This window comes from Coregonus clupeaformis, chromosome 17, assembly GCF_020615455.1.
Source record: "Coregonus clupeaformis isolate EN_2021a chromosome 17, ASM2061545v1, whole genome shotgun sequence".
Taxonomy (NCBI): domain Eukaryota; kingdom Metazoa; phylum Chordata; class Actinopteri; order Salmoniformes; family Salmonidae; genus Coregonus; species Coregonus clupeaformis.
In genome coordinates, this window is record NC_059208.1 from 57,445,931 (window position 1) to 57,465,791 (window position 19,861).

General features: G+C 45.6%; 1 protein-coding gene across 1 annotated transcript in view; it reads right to left on the minus strand.

Moving 5' to 3' along the window:
- Positions 1-7,768: 7,768 nt before the first annotated feature.
- LOC121585807 (zinc finger transcription factor Trps1-like) overlaps positions 7,769-19,861 on the minus strand; it is a 192,799-nt gene continuing 180,706 nt past the window's right edge. The window contains exon 7 of the mRNA XM_045226583.1: positions 7,769-11,097. Within this exon, the coding sequence (XP_045082518.1) occupies positions 9,562-11,097 (1,536 nt within the window). The 3' untranslated portion in view covers positions 7,769-9,561. The remainder of the gene's footprint in view (positions 11,098-19,861) is intronic.

Sequence of the window (19,861 nt, forward strand, 5' to 3'; positions counted from 1 at the left end):
CGAAGGAGGATCGAGAGATGATCGAGAGAAGATCGAGGGAGGATCGAGAGATGATTGAGAGAAGATCGAGGGAGGATCGAGAGATGATCAAGAGATGATTGAGGGAGGATCGAGAGATGATCGAGGGAGGATCGAGAGATGATCGAGGGAGGATCGAGAGATGATCGATGGAGGATCGAGGGAGGATCGAGAGATGATCGAGAGAGGATCGAGGGACGATTCGAGAGATGATCGAGGGACGATCGAGGGAGGATTAAGGGGCCTCCCAATCAGTAGCAGGATTCCAGGGCCCAATACGGTAGTCTGTTTAATCACTTGGATGAGTCTAAAATTGTAAACCAAGTGAATGGTTTGTTCCTTAATTTGGTCGGCGGCACGCCACGGCACGCTAGGCAAGGATTTGTTGGGCCCGCTGAAATTAGGTTGTTCATTGGAGTGCTAAGAAGTATGCTTGGGCTATCATCTGGGAAATTCGCCATGATGGCGGAGTCCAGGCGAAGCTGATAAGATTGTAGATCTGAGATTGGGAAGAGGAGGAGGCGGGAGAAGGGGGAGGGGGGTGGTAAAGGAAATGATTGCCACAGCACGATATGATGAGACCAGAATACAGAACACACCCGTGTCTGTCGTACTTATAACCAAGTTATGGAGTGAGCAGGATTCATATCTAACATAAATAAGTTAATGATATACCACTGAATAAGATCATTGCCTGATCTGATTTTGTTAAATTGGATCTTTGACTTGACTTTCTACCCATCTCATAAAATAATGCTAAATTCTAATTGAAAAACATGATAACATTTGCATCATAAATGAGTGATTTCTCAGGTGGATTAGTTTTGACATGATTGGCCTGCAGTGCGGGAGGGTTACAGGTGACCATAACCCTCTCCCAGGGCACAGATTTATCTCTCTTTTATCACACAGGGAGGTTTGGAGATTCAAGGTGCAGACTCAGGAAAGCCTTCACTTAAAAAATAATGTAGTGTGTCCCAGCCCCCCGAAGTGACTCTTCTTAGGAGGATGCCTGTGTGTTGTCTTAGGAACGCCTCATTATCTTGCCAACCCCCATTGTCTCACCTCTTAGAAGCAGTTCTGTTGTATTTACAGGTCTGTAGATCTGATGTCTGATTGGAGGTTAACTTAACAGTAATGCTATTGGTCAACAACTCAGATTTTGAATCCAAACAACTCAGATGTTATACTGCTAAATGACTCAAATGTAAAAGGGTCTTAGATTCATTCTCTTTCTCCTCTTGACCTGCTGTGGTGAGATACCTACACTCTTTCTCTCTCTCCCACGAGCTGTGGGCCATGGCACAAGCCGTGGTTTCTTTGTCTCTCTCTCCCTGTCTGATCATACCTAGAATAATGCCTTGAAATACTTGTTAATGCTTTGTAACTTAAGCTTATGCCTTGTATAATGTTATCATTCATTTTACAAAGTAATTAAACACACTTGCATTTGGAATTCCATTCTCATGACCATTCCTTGATCTTAGTCAGCTAAACGCATAATACTTGACTGCACATGGTTTAACTATAGTCTCTTGCATATTGCTATTTATCTTATGGAGTCAGATAATCATTCTAATTGGCTTCTTGTCACGAGTCGCATGTGAGGTATATATCATTTTGGGCTTCTCTTTGCATTGCCAGTGCCACAGAACTCCAAGAGCCACTTTTGATAAGCTTGAGAAGCCTGTGTGTGTGTGTGTGTGTGTGTGTGTGTGTGTGTGTGTGTGTGTGTGTGTATTAGTGTCTGTGTGTTATTCTATCTCAGTAGGTTCCAATACCATATTACAAGAGTGTAGGCCAGAACTGATCTATTATTTACAATAAATAACTGTAATTACTGTCTCTTTCCTGTTGTTGACGTCTGTCTGTGTCTCTGTGTGTGTGTGTGTGTGTGTGTGTGTGTGTGTGTGTTATCCATGTCTATGGAATACAAGAGAGTGTCACGAATTCAGCCGAGGCTGCCCCTCCTCCTTGCTCGGGCAGGCTTCGGCGTTCGTCGTCACCGGAGTACTAGCTACTACCGATCCATGTGTCTATGTTCGACTTGTTTTGTCTTCATTGTTCACACCTGTTTCCCATTATGTAGTTATGTCTTCCCTATTTAACCCTCTGTCTCACACTGTGTGTTGTGCGTGTTTGTTCATGTTTTGGTTGTCGTTAGTGTGCGGGTTTGTTTCCTCCCTGCGTGGAGGATTTGTTCATTCATTTACCTACGAGTAAAGTACGCCTTTTGATTAGCTCTGTGTCCTGCGCCTGACTTCGCCTACCGCATTACACTGACGCCTTGACAGAAACACACACCATAATATGGAGTCAGCAGGTACAGCAATGCCAGCCGGATCGATGGAGGAACGCGTCCAACTACAAGCGGCCATGATCCAGGCTCTCGGCACTGCTTTTTGGAACAAGTGGTTAATACCATGGAGCGATGGGAGAGAGGAGGTATCCCTATACCTCCGGCAATTACACCACCACCAACACCGCTGTCCACCTCTTCACCATCTGGGTCCAGTGGGATTCGGCTCTCGCTCCCGAGGGCATATGACAGTACAGCTGCCGGGTGCCAGGGTTTTCTGCTCCAGGTAGAGTTCTACCTGGCAACCATCCACCCGGCTCCCTCGGGATACGAGAGCGTGTCCGCCCTCATCTCCTGTCTGTCCGGTAACGCGCTCGAGTGGGCCAATGCCGAGTGGGGGGGAATAGACACCGCAACTGTAAGCTATGCAGAGTTTACCCGCCGCTTTAGGGCGGTATTCGATCATCCACCAGAGGGGAGAGCGGCAGGTGAGCGTCTATTCCACCTCAGACAGGGGAAGAGGAGCGCGCAGGAGTTTGCACTGGACTTTCGGACTCTGGCTGCCAGCGCAGGATGGAATGAGAGGGCCCTCATCGACCACTACCGTTGCAGCTTAAGGGAGGAAGTTCGTCGGGAACTGGCCTGCAGAGACACCAACCTAAACCTGGAAAAACTGGTGGTGATGTGCCCTTCCCTATCCATGCCCTAGATAGTCGCCCTTTAGGGTCAGGTCTGATTAGGGAGGTCACAGCGCCACTCTGGATGAAGACGCAGGAGGGGCATGAGGAAACAATTAGTCTATATCTGATTGATTCTCCTGCGTTTCCAGTGGTGTTGGGGCTTCCCTGGTTAACCTCACATGACCCCACTATTTCATGGCAACAGAGGACTCTCAAGGGATGGTCAAGTCAGTGCTCGGGGAGGTGTGTAGGTGTTTCCGTAGGGGCTACTACGGTGGAAAGTCCAAACCATGTTCCCACCATGCACATTCCGCCTGAATATGCCGATTTGGCTCTCGCCTTCTGTAAAAAGAAGGAGACTCAATTACCACCCCATCGACAGGGGGATTGTGCGATAAACCTCCAGGTAGGCGCTGCGCTTCCCCGGAGTCACGTGTATCCTCTGTCACAGGAAGAGACGGCGGCTATGGAAACGTATGTAAATGTATGTCACCGAATCTCTAAGGCAAGGATACATTCGGACTTCCACTTCCCCTGTGTCATCGAGTTTCTTTTTTGTGAAGAAGGATGGTGGCTTACGCCCGTGCATTGACTACCGTGATCTTAATCAGATCACTGTAAAATACAGCTATCCACTACCTCTGATTGCGAGTATGACGGAGTCATTGTACGGGGTGCGCCTCTTCACGAAATTGGATCTCAGGAGCGCGTACAACCTGGTGCGTATCTGGGAGGGAGATGAGTGGAAGACAGCATTTAGTACCACCTCTGGGCACTATGAGTACCTCGTCATGCCATACGGTTTGATGAATGCTCCATCAGTCTTCCAATCTTTTGTTGATGAGATTTTCAGGGACCTGCACGGACAGGGTGTAGTGGTGTATATTGATGACATTCTCATATACTCCGTTACACGGGCCGAGCATGTGTCCCTGGTGCGTCAGGTGCTTGGTCGACTGTTGGAGCATGACCTGTATGTGAAGGCGGAGAAATGTCTGTTCTTCCAAGAGTCCTGTCCACGTCAGGTGTGGAGATGGAGATTGACCGCATTTCGGCCGTGCATAATTGACCGACTCCAACCACGGTGAAGGAGGTGCAGCGATTCTTGGGTTTTGCCAACTACTACCGGAGGTTTATCCAGGGCTTTGGTCAGGTAGCGGCTCCCATTACCTCCTTGCTGAAGGGGGGACCGGTGCATCTACAGTGGTCAGCTGAGGCGGACAGGGCTTTTGGTCATCTGAAGGACCTGTTTACTTCGGCTCCGGTGCTGGCTCATCCGGATCCTTCCTTGGCATTCCAGGTTGAGGTGGACACGTCCGAGGCTGGGATTGGAGCTGTTCTGTCTCAGCGCTCGGGTACGTCACCAAAACTCCGCCCCTGTGCTTTCTTTTCTAAGAAGCTCAGTCCAGCGGAGCGCAACTATGATGTGGGGGACCGGGAGCTGTTAGCTGTGGTTAAAGCTCTGAAAGTGTGGAGGCATTGGCTTGAGGGGGCTAAACACCCTTTTCTCATTTTGACTGACCATCGCAATCTGGAGTACATCCGGGCGGCGAGGAGGTTGAACCCTCGCCAGGCAAGGTGGGCCATGTTCTTCACTCGTTTTGTGTTTACTCTCACTTACAGACCAGGTTCCCAGAACGCTAAGTCAGACGCCCTGTCCCGACTGTATGACAAAGAGGAGAGGTCCATTGAGCCCACTCCCATACTTCCGGCATCGTGTCTGGTGGCACCGGTGGTGTGGGAAGTTGACGCGGACATCGAGGGGCGTTACATACCGAGCCCACTCCCCCCCAGTGTCCAGAGGGTCGGATGTACGTGCCACTCGAGGTTCGCGATCGATTGATCTATTGAGACTCACACGTCACCCTCCTCTGGTCATCCTGGCATCGGTCGGACAGTGCACTGTCTTAGTGGGAAGTACTGGTGGCCCACTTTAGCCAAGGACATGAGGGTTTATGTTTCATCCTGCTCAGTGTAACGCACCTAGACACCTGCCCAGAGGGAAGTTACAACCCCTACCCGTTCCACAACGGCAGTGGTCCCACCTATCGGTGGATTTTGTTACGGACCTTCCCCCCTCACAAGGGAACAACACGATCCTGGTCGTTGTGGATTGGTTTTCCAAGTCCTGCAGTCTCATTCCTATGCCAGGTCTCCCTACAGCCCTAAAAACTGCTGAGGCCCTGTTTACACACGTCTTCCGGCACTACGGGGTACCTGAGGATATTGTGTCGGATCGGGGTCCCTAGTTCACCTCAAGGTGGAGGGCGTCCATGGAACGTCTGGGGGTCTCGATCAGCCTTACCTTTCACCCCGAGAGTAATGGGCAGGTGGAGAGAGTTAACCAGGATGTGGGTAGGTTTCTGCGGTCCTATTGCCAGGACCGGCAGGGGGAGTGGCCGGGTTTTATCCCCAGGGCAGAGATTGCCCAAAACTCACTCCGCCACTCCTCTACTAACCTTACTCCTTTCCAGTGTGTGTTAGGTTATCAGCCGGTCCTGGCACCTTGGCATCAGAGCCAGATCGAGGCTCCTGCGGTGGATGAGTGGTTTCGGCGCTCGGAAGAGACCTGGAACGCTGCTCATGTACACCTGCAGCGGGCCATCAGGCGACAAAAGGCGAGCGCCGATCGCCACCGCAGTGAGGCCCCGGTGTATGCACCGGGGGACTGGGTCTGGCTCTCGACCCGAAACCTGCCCCTTCGCCTGCCCTGCCGGAAGCTGGGTCGGCGGATTGTGGGGCCATTTAAAGTCCTGAGGAGATTGAACAAGGTTTGTTATAGGTTACAGCTTCCTCTTAATTACCGTATTAACCCCTCGTTCCATGTGTCTCTCCTCAGGCCGGGTGGGGCCCGTCGGGTGGGGGGCCTGCAGGGGTACGGTCCGGAGGAACGGTGCTGGGTCCCTAGGAGGGACATCCTTGATCCCTCCATGTTGAGGGATTTCCACCATAGTCATCCGACTCGCCCTGCTTCGCGTCCTCCTGGCCGTCCCCGAGGCCGGGGTCGGCGCACGGCTGGAGCCGCGCGTCAAGTGGGGGGTACTGTCACTCTCCTCCTTGCTCGGGCAGGCTTCGACGTTCGTACTAGCTACTACCGATCCATGTGTCTATGTTCGACTTGTTTCGTCTTCATTGGTCACACCTGTTTCCCATCATGTAGTTATGTCTTCCCTATTTAACCCTCTGTCTCACACTGTGTGTTGTGTGTATTTGTTCATGTTTTGGTTGTCGTTAGTGTGCGGGTTTGTTTCCTCCCTGCGTGGAGGATTTGTTAATTCATTTACCTACGAGTAAAGTACACCTTTTTGATTAGCTCTGTGTCCTGCGCCTGACTTCGCCTACCGCATTACACTGACGCCTTGACAGCTCGTCTACCCTGGAATATAATTACGCTCCTTTCCTAGAACACCAGCAAAACACTGGGGTACAAATCAATAGAGTGAAGTCTCACCAGGCAGAGAGAGGTTGGAGGTTTTATTTAGCTTGTTGTACCATGGGATCCCTCGTATGCAAGTCCGTGCCCCACTTCTTCTGGTTCAATGGGTTGAAAGGTGACCTTAAGCTCTTGGCCTTGAACTGAGAGGGTATGGTCCGATAGGCCCACTTCATTTGTGAAAGGACCAATCCTCTGCTTTCCTTCCAAGATACAGAAGACTGAATTACAGGTGTTTATACATAACTACGTAGTTACATGTAAGTACATATAGTTAGCTGTGTGTAGTTACATATACATCACAGCATGGTCATGGGAAGCATCACTGAATAAAAAGAGATTTCAGAACATGTTTTGTTATTACTTTATTAATTATTATTATCATTATTATTCAAGTTTAGATGTAGACATCTTTGCCATCTTTGTAGAATTTTTTTTGCATGTAAAACCCTACAACACAAAAACGTAAAGGTGGTAGCAGAAAAAAACTAAATAAAGAAACAAACAATCTAAATCCGACTTTTATGCAATAAAGTGTAAAAACAAGAAACAACATTCTAAAAATTATTGTTAAAACATTTACAAAAACCTTTTTTGCCATGTCCGTGTCCACACTGGTTTATTGGCTTCTTCCACACACAGATACTCCTGTCTGTATCTATCTATGATGTTTCTTCTCCCACACACAGATACTCCTGTCTGTCCATGGTTTCTTCGTCTTGGGCTTCTAGGTGATAGGCATGATCACTCCTGCTAATTATTTTTGCAGTACCTGTGTATAGCATGCTAATAACACATTTAACATTATAATCTTTCTTCCTTTTCAATAAAACAGAATAACTGAAGTGCAAGCGTTAACATTTTTCAAATTAAAACTTAAAACAAAAATCGTTCCTTATGTTATTTCAAATCATATGAATGCTTCTGTGAAATGCAATGATTTTATTATTATTATTACAGTTTTTTTGTTTCCGAGAGGCGTTTGTAGCAACATTGTAAGGCTATGTTGATTTCATCGCTACTTCACACTAATAATCCTCGCTTGCCGAATTCCAGGCAGGCTCTCATTTCATTCTCCGCTGATCATGTATAAATAACTATGTACATCAGAGGATGGACAGTTTAGATTGAACTCATGTTCGATTCCTTTCAGCAGCAATGGGAATCATAGGAAGAAGTGCTCACACAAACGAAAGAGAGAGAGGCAGAGAAAGAGAGAGAGTGAGAGAGAGAGCGAGAGAGATATAGAGAGAGTGAGAGAGACAGAGAGAGAGAGCGAGAGAGAGTGAGATAGAGAGAGAGCGAGAGAGTGAGAGCGAGACAGAGACAGACAGAGAGAGAGAGAGAGAGAGAGAGAGAGAGAGAGAGAGAGAGAGAGAGAGAGAGAGAGAGAGGGGCAAAAAAACACATGAATGAGAGTCTTTTAGAGGCGAAACACGTCGTCTACTAGCAAAATACTAACAAGCTAAATAGAGGGATAATGTTGCTGTGTGGTAACTGTGTGGAAGTAACATTTGTTTTGTCGCTTAAATGGCATTCATCTATCTACATAATGTCAAATGCTTGGACTACAAGGCCATCATCCAGGTTGAGGTGTTACACTACAGCTAATTTGTTGAAAAAAGCACTCAACATTGTTGATATTCAATGGCTTCTTTCTGTCAAAAGGCACCTGTTTCACCTGTCCATGGAACAAGTAGAATTTCATGCTACGTTCAAATCAAAGCCAAATATTAGAGTATTATATAAATTTAAATTCAATAGACATACAAACAATGGGGCCTTGTGTACGGTATAGTAAGTTGAAATACCTGGATAGTAAAACCTATGATGCTCAAAGCTATAAAGCTCACAGAACATGACTTATGACCAAGCTACAGTATAGCAGCTTCTCTTAAAAAAAAAAAAAAAAACATACATCCAGGATGAACAAAGTCCAATACAGAGCATTTGTATAGACAATAAAGCATTGCAAAGTGTAGGAGCACACAAAGAAAGACATGGAATGGATAGTGCCTCCGTGCCAATGAAACAAACAAAACAAATCATTTGACTGCATTTCATCTCCCATTCAACCTTCTGACAAAAAGGCCTCTGTTTTGTTACGTGATCGTCCTGTCCTCGTGAGAGAAAAATACTCTGAATTGCAGGCATTTTGCTTCATTACCTTGTTTGCTACATTTGCAAATGTAAACAGTTTAGCAGAGCCAGGCTCGTTGCCCTTTACTCAATGCAAAGTCGATGTTGCATATCAACATACCATGTAGAAAATACTTTGTTCAATATATCAGGCACTGATATTATGAATTTTTCATATTAACAACTTAGAAAAAAATATTAATTTTTGCATTTTTCTTCCTTCTCAAATGTCTTTAGTGATATAAGGTTTGCATCCTAGCAACTAAGGCAGCAGCTTAAAATGTCTAGAGGAAGTTCTGTGACAATAGAACTCCCCCCCCCCCCCAAAAAAAGACCAAACTGTATCCATAACAAAAATACATTAAAACATAAGACACTTAGTTGGATGTTAAGTGGAGACCAATGCGACTGAAACCATTGTAGGATATGTTTTTTTGACACAGCCACGGGCGTTCCCTGAGGACGTTTATTTGAGGACGATCCAATCACTCGTCATCGCTCTGCCCATCCACCGTGAAGGAGATTATGACAGACGACTGACGTTTCCCATCTCCCCATTTTACATATCAATTCACACTTCCTCATTCCATTTGGAACATTGAACCAACCAGGAAAAAGAACATCCAACCCACTGCATAATAAACGAATCCCCAAAACATGTGCAGATGTACCTTGTTGTTCGCTGAACTGCCTTGTCATAGTTACACTTCCAAATAAAAAATAAACAATAGCAAAAAACTAAAAATAAGCAGCTACTTGTAGTACCATTTTCTTCAAATGCGTTTTCCTTTACAAAAACAGAAGAAAAAAAAAAAAGTATTATGTCCAATATAAATGTTTAGATGATATGAGTTCCCTACAGAAGCTATCACGTTGAGCGAGAAGTCTTCTTCTCATTCAATCATTACAGTACGTCGCGTTTGTCAGTTTATTTTCTTATTTTTCATACTGCTATGCCTGTGCTAGAAGTCCAAGTCTGTGGTGCACCAAAATCACACAGAGTCCTTTGGAGCAACGGCCTCTGTCTCGGCCTCAGCCTCGGCCTCAGTCTCAGCTTCGGCGGTTGGCAGGTGAAGCCCTCTCTGTATGTGTGTGGTGAAGTCATACTTGTCTGTGCAGGCGTGCAGGCAGATGCTGCACTGGAAGGGCCCTGCGTCAGCATGGCAGCTCATGTGCAGGGCGTGCATAACCTCATCCAGGAAGAGGATGCCACAGTGGACGCACTTACTGGTCAGCTCATCCTGAGTGCCCTGGTCCACCCTCTCCTTACTGGTCAGCTCATCCTGAGTGCCCTGGTCCAACATCTCCTTACTGGTCAGCTCATCCTGAGTGCCCTGGTCCAACATCTCCTTACTGGTCAGCTCATCCTGAGTGCCCTGGTCCACCCTCTCCTTACTGGTCAGCTCATCCTGAGTGCCCTGGTCCAACATCTCCTTACTGGTCAGCTCATCCTGAGTGCCCTGGTCCACCCTCTCCTTACTGGTCAGCTCATCCTGAGTGCCCTGGTCCACCCTCTCCGGCTTGGCTGCAATGTCTAGCGGAGGAGGAGGCTGGGGGGATGCCCCCTCTTCTACTTTGTCCTCTCTTCTCCCCTGCTGCTCTCTATGCTTCTCTTCCTCCTTCTCCGCCGGGACCGTGGGCAAGGCCCGTTTGTCGGCGCTGCTACTTCTCTCCTTGACGGTAATGGCAGAGGCGGTGGAGCCGTTGGCGGTGGGGGGCAGTTTGGAATGTTTGATGGCCAGGTCAAGAGGGATGTCGCTTTCGGGGCCGGTGGAGGGCGTGAGAGGGTAGTGTGGGGGTAAGTTAAAGGTGTGGTAAGGCACAAAGCTTTGGCAAGGGTTGGGCAGACCAGGCATGTGACCTAGGTACTGTGGGTTGCCCGGAACAGACATCTTGTACTTAGTCCAGAAGCGCATCCAGTCGGACTCGCTCTGCAGGTCGTTGTGGATGAAGGGCAGGCTTAAGAACGGGTACTGGTACTTCTCGATGGGACTGCCCGGTGGCGAGTAGCTGGCCTGTTTGGAGGGACGCATGTACTTCTCGATGGGGCTACCCCTCTCGGAGGACAAGCTGCCCTTCCCCTCCAAGCCCGTGTGATGGACCCCGGTTGAGCCCACCCCGTTCCCCTCCGCCCCTCCCTCCGCAGGGTTCTTGTTGTGTATGTGCAAAGGAGGCAATCGCTTGTGGATCTCCAGGGTCTGGCTAACTAGGAAGGCATGGGTGGAGCGGGGGCTGGGGTGGCTCTTTGCCCCAGAGGAGCCGTAGGCCTCGTACTTGCCCAGGGCGTTCGGGGGCTCCCCTCTGCGAGGGACGGGGCGAGGGACGGGCCCTCCGTCCGAGCCTGGCCCATCCTCTCCTGGCCGGCGCTCCAGGGGACTGCCGTTGAGGCGCTCCTCGCTGTTGACCCTCTGCTGCTTGGAGCCCACGGGTTCGGAGGGCAGAGGGTCGGGGTTGAGGCGCTTCCGCGTGCGCCGGCGGATGATCTGCTCGCCGTTGTTCTGCTTGATGATGTTCAGCGGCCGGGGAGTCTGGTGAGGGACAGAGATAGACATTTTATTTATGTATCAAGCTATACATAAAAATGTTTACCTAAATATATCCTTAATAATTAAATGAATTTCATAGTAGAGAATATTACCACAACACTAAGGGCTTGATTCAATCCATATCGCTGAATATTGGCGCTATAGTGTGATTGAAACTTAAAGGCAATGTTCCCACGTTCACAGAGACTGCATTCACAGTAAACACACACGGTAAACACACACGGTAAACACACATGGTGAACACACACGGTAAACACACACGGTAAACACACACGGTAAACACACACGGTCAACACACACGGTAAACACACACGGTAAACACACACGGTGAACACACACGGTCAACACACACGGTGAACACACACGGTGAACACACACGGTAAACACACACGGTGAACACACACGGTAAACACACACGGTAAACACACACGGTGAACACACACGGTAAACACACACGGTGAACACACACGGTAAACACATACGGTAAACACACACGGTAAACACACACGGTAAACACACACGGTAAACACACACGGTGAACACACACGGTGAACACACACGGTAAACACACACGGTGAACACACACGGTGAACACACACGGTGAACACACACGGTGAACACACACGGTAAACACACACGGTAAACACACACGGTCAACACACACGGTCAACACACACGGTGAACACACACGGTCAACACACACGGTGAACACACACGGTGAACACACACGGTAAACACACACGGTGAACACACACGGTAAACACACACGGTGAACACACACGGTGAACACACACGGTAAACACACACAGTGAACACACACGGTAAACACACACGGTAAACACACACAGTGAACACACACGGTAAACACATACGGTAAACACATACGGTAAACACACACGGTAAACACACACGGTGAACACACACGGTGAACACACACGGTAAACACACACGGTGAACACACACGGTGAACACACACGGTGAACACACACGGTGAACACACACGGTAAACACACACGGTGAACACACACGGTAAACACACACGGTGAACACACACGGTAAACACACACGGTGAACACACACGGTAAACACATACGGTAAACACACACGGTAAACACACACGGTAAACACACACGGTAAACACACACGGTGAACACACACGGTGAACACACACGGTAAACACACACGGTGAACACACACGGTGAACACACACGGTGAACACACACGGTAAACACACACGGTAAACACACACGGTAAACACACACGGTGAACACACACGGTGAACACACACGGTAAACACACACGGTAAACACACACGGTGAACATGTCGGCTCATTCGGAAATTCCCTTTCAATTTCAATTGCGCCGAGGATCTTCAGCGATACAGATTGAATCAAGCCTTAAAATGATCCCAGAATGACTGCAATATAAAACGCATGGGGACTCTAGTCCTGATAGTTACAGCTCTTCTGTCCTCCACTGCCGGGAGTTCGTCAATGCCGGGGTGTAGCAGAATTACTTTGTTCTGTCTGAATAGTCTCTCTCTCTGTCTTTACAGATGTAGAAACTCAGCAAAGTAGCAGCATTACTTTGTTCTGTCTGAAGAGTCTCTGTTTACAGTTACCAAAGTGTTTACAGTTGCCCTCATTTATCACCTTTCCTTTCCATTCCCTGTTCTATTTATTTTTCTCTCCTTCCTGTCATTCTGCCACAGGTAGGGTTTGGCATTTACCGCCAACTTCTGTCAGGTGACACCTCACACGGCAATGCCGACAGACACGTTTTCATACGAACGTTTCCCCACTTTCCATGGAAGTCTCCCAGAAATCACTGGGAGCTCAAACTAATGGGCACACGGAGAGAGCGAGAGAGAACATTTTAAATGGAGGACATTTCCATCACTCTGCTCCCTACACATGACCAAAAGAAAATCTGAATTAAAGGGATCAGATTGGCCGCATTGCAGACTGAATTCTAGGTGTGAAATGTCACTGAGGAATCAATCCCACACCGTACCGCTGCCTCTCTGCTTGTCTTTGTGATGGACAATCCGTGGTCATGTTCCTGGGGAAAGGAAACCAATCATTTCAACCCAAAAATGGGAGGGTAAAAAAATATTTAAAAAATCCATGGCACAGGATAGGAAGAATAATATATATATATATTATTTTCCTTTTAAGCCTAGTATGTTCCCTTCCTTCACCCTACATACATACAGTATGGTTATTTATTCAGAAACACGGAGCAGAGCATGTGAGCGGAGTTGAGCGGTTGCTCCGGCGAACCACGTCCTTTCCAACAGCTCCGCTAAAAACCACTCTTTGCTCACAGAAAAAAAAAAACAGCCGCTCCAAATTTGCTCCATTCATTAAAATCACAATTTAACTAAACACACATCTATTTTTGTGACTACCTGGACCTACCATTTGTTTTTGAAGTATTGAAACAAAACCATATGGATTTGAATGAACTGTATTTTAATAAACATGAAAAGCTGAATGTAAGAAGCGCTCATCATTTCAAATAGGCTACATGTCATATTAAACAGCATATAAACACTCTAAATAGGTCAGGAGACAGACAGGAAGGCTAAGAAGGCTGTAAATTACTTAGAAGTAAATAGAAATTAAACGATAAATGACTTATTAGTGCCTTTAACTTCATTTTTAGAAACACGAGTTTGGCCAGTCTGTGGCTTCAGGCTCATGCGATGGTGCCTGGAGAGCAGGCCAGCAGTGGAGAATATCCTCTCCTCACTTGCAGAGCCACTGGGGATGGTAAACACTTTTTCTTTTAAGGTTTTAAGGCAAAATAACTCAATCAAAACGGAAAGCTCCTTGAAACGTGGGAATATGCCAGGCCTATTGGGCCAAAATCAATGATGGCCTGTTGTATAGATAATAGAACAAAAATGAACTAAACGTTTAAGAAATCGGATTTTTAGTGTATAAATACTTTGCTACAATGACACACTTAGTTATCTACCCACCTCGTTCCTTTCTTTTAGCATGTGCACGTAGTAATAAGTACCCCATCATGCTTTCAGGATACGTGTCTTTTCAGATTCCACAGTGATTCTTTAGTTGTGGACACTACATCACCGCACTCCCTCTCTTGCTCATCTTTGTAAGTCACCTTGATTTAGCACCTGTGTGTTTTATCAGTTTCTTTATGAAAATATTTATTGAACTCCATGACAGTAGCTAAAGCAAGGGGCTATAGCAACACACAAGTAGACTACAGATGCATGCTGGGCCGGGCAAGCCCTGGGCTATAGCAGCACCCAAGTAGACTACATTTACATTACATCTACATTTTCGTCATTTAGCAGACGCTCTTATCCAGAGCGACTTACAAATTGGTGCATTCACCTTATCATAGCCAGTGGGACAACCACTTCACAATAGTTATATATATATATATATATATATATATATATTAATTTTTTTTGTGGTGGGGTAGAAGGATTACTTTATCCTATCCCAGGTATTCCTTAAAGAGGTGGGGTTTCAAGTGTCTCCGGAAGGTGGTGAGTGACTACAAATGCATGCTGGGCCGGGCAAGCCCTGAGTTCGTGAAGTGAGCGCTATTGGAGGAAAATTGGAGCGGGCGAGAAGGCCGACGCTCCAGTCTTTGGGAATCTCGCTCCGCGCTCCAGTCAAATTGGGCACGATCCGCTCCAGCTCCGCTCACATACTCTGACACGGAGGCCCTACACCAAGGCCTGTCAGCCTCTGGCTCCGGCTAAAAGGAGAAGGAGGGAAATCCTGGTAATACTTCTTTTTCAGGAACAGTTGTATGAGTCATACACATCTTCCATTGCTCTATTACAACTCTTAATATCCTATGATGAATGAATGCCTTGGAAGTTTCCTCTCTCTCTCTCTCTCTCTCTCAGCCAGCTGTCAAGGCTGTCTGTCTGGAGCAGGAGGAGAGGAGAAGCAGAGGATGATTCAGACCAGAAGAAAGAAAGAGTGCCCTCTACTGACCGGAACATTCTGAACCCACCCAGCCATGGAGGCTCTTTCCTCATGTGTCCTCACTTCTCTGTCTCTCTCTCTGTCTCTGTCTCTCTCTCTCTCTCTGTCTCTGTCTCTGTCTCTGTCTCTGTCTCTGTCTCTCTCTCTCTCTCTCTCTCTCTCTCACTCTCTCTCTCTCTCTGTCTCTCTCTCTGTCGCTCTCTCTTTCTCTGTGTCGCTGTCTCTCTCTCTCTATCTCTCTCTCTCTCTGTCTCTCTCTCTCTCTCTCTCTCTCTCTGTATCTCTCTGTGTCTCTGTCTCTCTCTCTCTGTCACTCTCTCTTTCTCTGTGTCGCTGTCTCTCTCTCTCTCTCTCTCTCTCTCTCTCTCTCTGTGTCTGTCTCTCTCAGTGTCTCTCTCTCTCTCTGTCTGTGTCTCTCTGTGTCTGTCTGTCTGTCTGTCTGTCTCTCTCTGTCTCTCTCCCTCTCTCTCTCTCTCTCTCTCTGTCTCTCTCTCTCTCTATGTGTGTGTGTGGGTCTGTGTGTCTGTCTGTGTCTTTCTCTCTCAATTCAATTCAATTCAATTTGCTTTATTGGCATGACGTAACAACGTAGATATTGCCTAAACTTTCTTTGGAGATTTACAATATGAACATAATTAAAATAATAATTGTCAACGGGACAACAGTAACAACAATAATCAAGGGTAAAAATAACCATACATTGAACAATAATAATAACAATGGCATAGAGGACATGTGCAGGTTGGTTGGTCTGTCAGACACTGTCCCTCATTTTATGGCAGGCAGCAATGTAGGTATTTCAATTAGAATTAGATTTTTAATGGCGTAGAATGCCCTGCGTGCTTTCTCTCTCAGTTCATTCACTGCCTCATTAAGGTGTCCAGTTGAGTTTATTTTTAAACCTAAGTAATTGTAGTGTGTTCAGTACTCTATATATTTTGTACCAATTGACAACTTTGGTCTAATTCCCTGAGATCTGGTTCTTCTCTGGAAAATCATTATTGGTTGTATTTTTGGCGTTTACTGCCAGGGCCCAGGTCTCTCTCTCACACATTTTTCTGCAGAGATCCAAGCCTAGCAAAAGTTAGGGACATGTTTAGCCAACAGTTAGACAACAGATTGACAGTGTAATGCCATAGACAAAGGAAGGTGGGTGGACGACTCAGACAGAAGAAAGGTCATCTTCATTCTGCCACCATCTTGACCTTTTTATTTGACTTTCTACAATAGCCCATAATTACTTCTCTTACAGGATGTGCCGTTTCCATCCATCTAAAATAACCCCTCAACCTATTCACCTGCTCACTTGTTGCATCATGAATCTATTTCCATACTGTTGCTGTGTCTGTCTAGACCAGGGCTGTCCGAACCCTCTTCCTGGAGATCGAAAGTCCTGTAGGTTTTCAGTCCAACCCTAATTTAGCATATCTGATTCAGCTAGTTAAGGTCTTGTTGAGCAGCTAATAAGTAGAATCAGGTGTGTTAAATTAGGGTTGGACTGAAAACCCACAGGATGGTAGATCTCCAGGAAGAGGGGTTGGACATCCCTGGTCTAGACTGTCAGGTCAGTGGTCCCCTGCTGTTGTAAACCAGAACCTGTGTGTCATTCATTAGACATCTCTTACTGGACTCTTCTACCATACACAAAGGCCTACCCAATACAAAAGCCTTGGTATTTCCAGACTCTATAAGTGGATAAGTGATTAACCTTCAATATAGCTACCTTTCTCACTGTGATATGAATACCTTCTATGCTGCCTCACTCTTCACAAAGTTAGTGCTTTCATCATAGGCTGTGTCCCAAATAGCACCCTATTTCTTATATAGTGCACTACTTTTGCCCAGGGTTTTGGTCAAAAGTAGTGCGCTACATAGGTAATAAGGTAGTATTTGTTATGCCACCTCTCTCTGTTGCCAGCAGCATGACTTTTCATAACGGTTCAGGAGACCTTTTGAAGTATACCATTCATTGTTTTCTGTCAGCGTGACAGATGCTGGAGTGCACTTTGGCAACTGTAAACAGAGAGTCTTCAGACAGAACAAAGTAATGCTGCTAATTTGCTGAGTTTCTACATCTGTAAAGACAGAGAGAGAGACTATTCAGACATAACAAAGTAATGCTGCTACACCCCGGCATTGACGAACTCACACATACAGTAGGTCCTACGCTGCCCGCTGCCTATCAAGTCCTATTATTAGAAGATAAAATCTGAGAGACATTTATTTTTGTAATGTGCTCTGGCAGGAGGAGTCCAGACCTCCATTACAGGCCCACTACAGCACCGGTTTATGAGGTGCTATTATGAAAATATTTCTGTACAGCGTATAAATATTTTATTCAAAAGTATATAAATACTACTGGAAAATCCACTGCCAAGATGTGAAAGACAGGGATTGGCCGGGTAGATGAACGTGCCTGCACATGAAAACTTCTTCATCCCTGATTAATTGCGGACCTCCTAAAAAGACAAGCGATGTGACGTTCTGTTAAACGATGCCCTCTCTACACTCTTACACAGAGGGTTCTACATGTAACCCAAAATAGTTCTACCTGGAACCAAAAATGGTTCTCCTATGGGGACATCTGAAAAACCCTTTTGGAACCCTTTTTTCTAAGAGTGTACTGCTGCAACATGGGCGTCGTTTCCGGTGAGAACAGAACGAACTAGCTACCATAACTCAGCCCCCACTGGGAGGAGGGGATGGGTGGAAGAAACAAACTCACCAAAACAGACAGTCTGGACTCTGAGTGTTGCGCAAACTGATGGGTAACGCAGTGGACTTGGAACTCTCTCCTCTCCAAGTAATGTATTAGAACCCTCTCCTCTCCAAGTCATTTATTAGAACCCTCTCCTCTCCAAGTCATTTATTAGAACCCTCTCCTCTCCAAGTCATTTATTAGAATCCTCTCCTCTCCAAGTCATTTATTAGAATCCTCTCCTCTCCAAGTCATTTATTAGAATCCTCTCCTCTCCAAGTCATTTATTACAATCCTCTCCAAGTCATTTATTACAATCATCTCCTCTCCAAGTCATTTATTAGAATCCTCTCCAAGTCATTTATTAGAATCCTCTCCTCTCCAAGTCATTTATTAGAATCCTCTTCTCTCAAAGTCATTTATTAGAATCCTCTCCTCTCCAAGTCATTTATTAGAATCCTCTCCTCTCCAAGTCATTTATTAGAATCCTCTCCTCTCCAAGTCATTAATTAGAATCCTCTCCTCTCCAAGTCATTTATTAGAATCCTCTACTCTCCAAGTCATTTATTAGAATCCTCTCCTCTCCAAGTCATTTATTAGAATCCTCTCCTCTCCAAGTCATTTATTAGAATCCTCTCCTCTCCAAGTCATTTATTAGAATCCTCTCCTCTCCAAGTCATTAATTAGAATCCTCTCCTCTCCAAGTCATTTATTAGAATCCTTTCCTCTCAAAGTCATTTATTACAATCCTCTCCTCTCCAAGTCATTTATTACAATCCTCTCCACTCCAAGTCATTTATTAGAATCCTCTCCTCTCCAAGTCATTTATTAGAATCCTCTCCTCTCCAAGTCATTTATTAGAATCCTCTCCTCTCCAAGTCATTAATTAGAATCCTCTCCTCTCCAAGTCATTTATTGGAATCCTCTCCTCTCCAAGTCATTAATTAGAATCCTCTCCTCTCCAAGTCATTTATTAGAATCCTTTCCTCTCAAAGTCATTTATTAGGATCCTCTCCTCTCCAAGTCATTTATTACAATCCTCTCCTCTCCAAGTCATTTATTAGAATCCTCTCCTCTCCAAGTCATTTATTAGAATCCTCTCCTCTCCAAGTCATTTAATAGAATCCTCTCCTCTCCAAGTCATTTATTAGAATCCTCTCCTCTCCAAGTCATTTATTAGTTTCCTCTCCTCTCCAAGTCATTTATTAGTCTCCTCTCCTCTCCAAGTCATTTATTAGAATCCTCTCCAAGTCATTTATTAGAATCCTCTTCTCTCCAAGTCATTTATTAGAATCATCTCCAAGTCATTTATTAGAATCCTCCCCAAGTCATTTATTAGAATCCTCTCCTCTCCAAGTCATTTATTAGAAGCCTCTCCAAGTCATTTATTAGATTCATCTCCTCTCCAAGTCATCTATTAGAATCCTCTCCTCTCCAATTCATTTATTAGAATCCTCTCCTCTCCAAGTCATTTATTAGAATCCTCTCCTCTCCAAGTCATTTATTAGAATCCTCTTCTCTCCAAGTCATTTATTAGAATCCTCTCCAAGTCATTTATTACAATCCTCTCCAAGTTATTTATTAGAATCCTCTCCTCTCCAAGTCATTTATTAGGATACTTTCCAAGTCATTTATTAGATTAATCTCCTCTCCAAGTCATTTATTAGAATCCTCTTCTCTCCAAGTCATTTATTAGAATCATTTCCTCTCCAAGTCATCTATTAGAATCCTCTCCTCTCCAAGTCATTTATTAGAATCCTCTTCTCTCCAAATCATTTATTAGAATACTCTCCTCTCCAAGTCATTTATTAGAATCCTCTCCTCTCCAAGTCATTTATTAGAATCCTCTCCTCTCCAAGTCATTCATTAGAATCTCCTCTCCAAGTCATTTATTAGAATCCTCTCCAAGTCATTTATTAGAATCCTCTCCTCTCCAATTCATTTATTAGAATACTCTCCTTTCCAAGTCATTTATTAGAATCCTCTACTCTCCAAGTCATTTATTAGAAACCTCTCCTCTCCAAGTCATTTATTAGAATCCTCTCCAAGTCATTTATTAGAATCCTCTTCT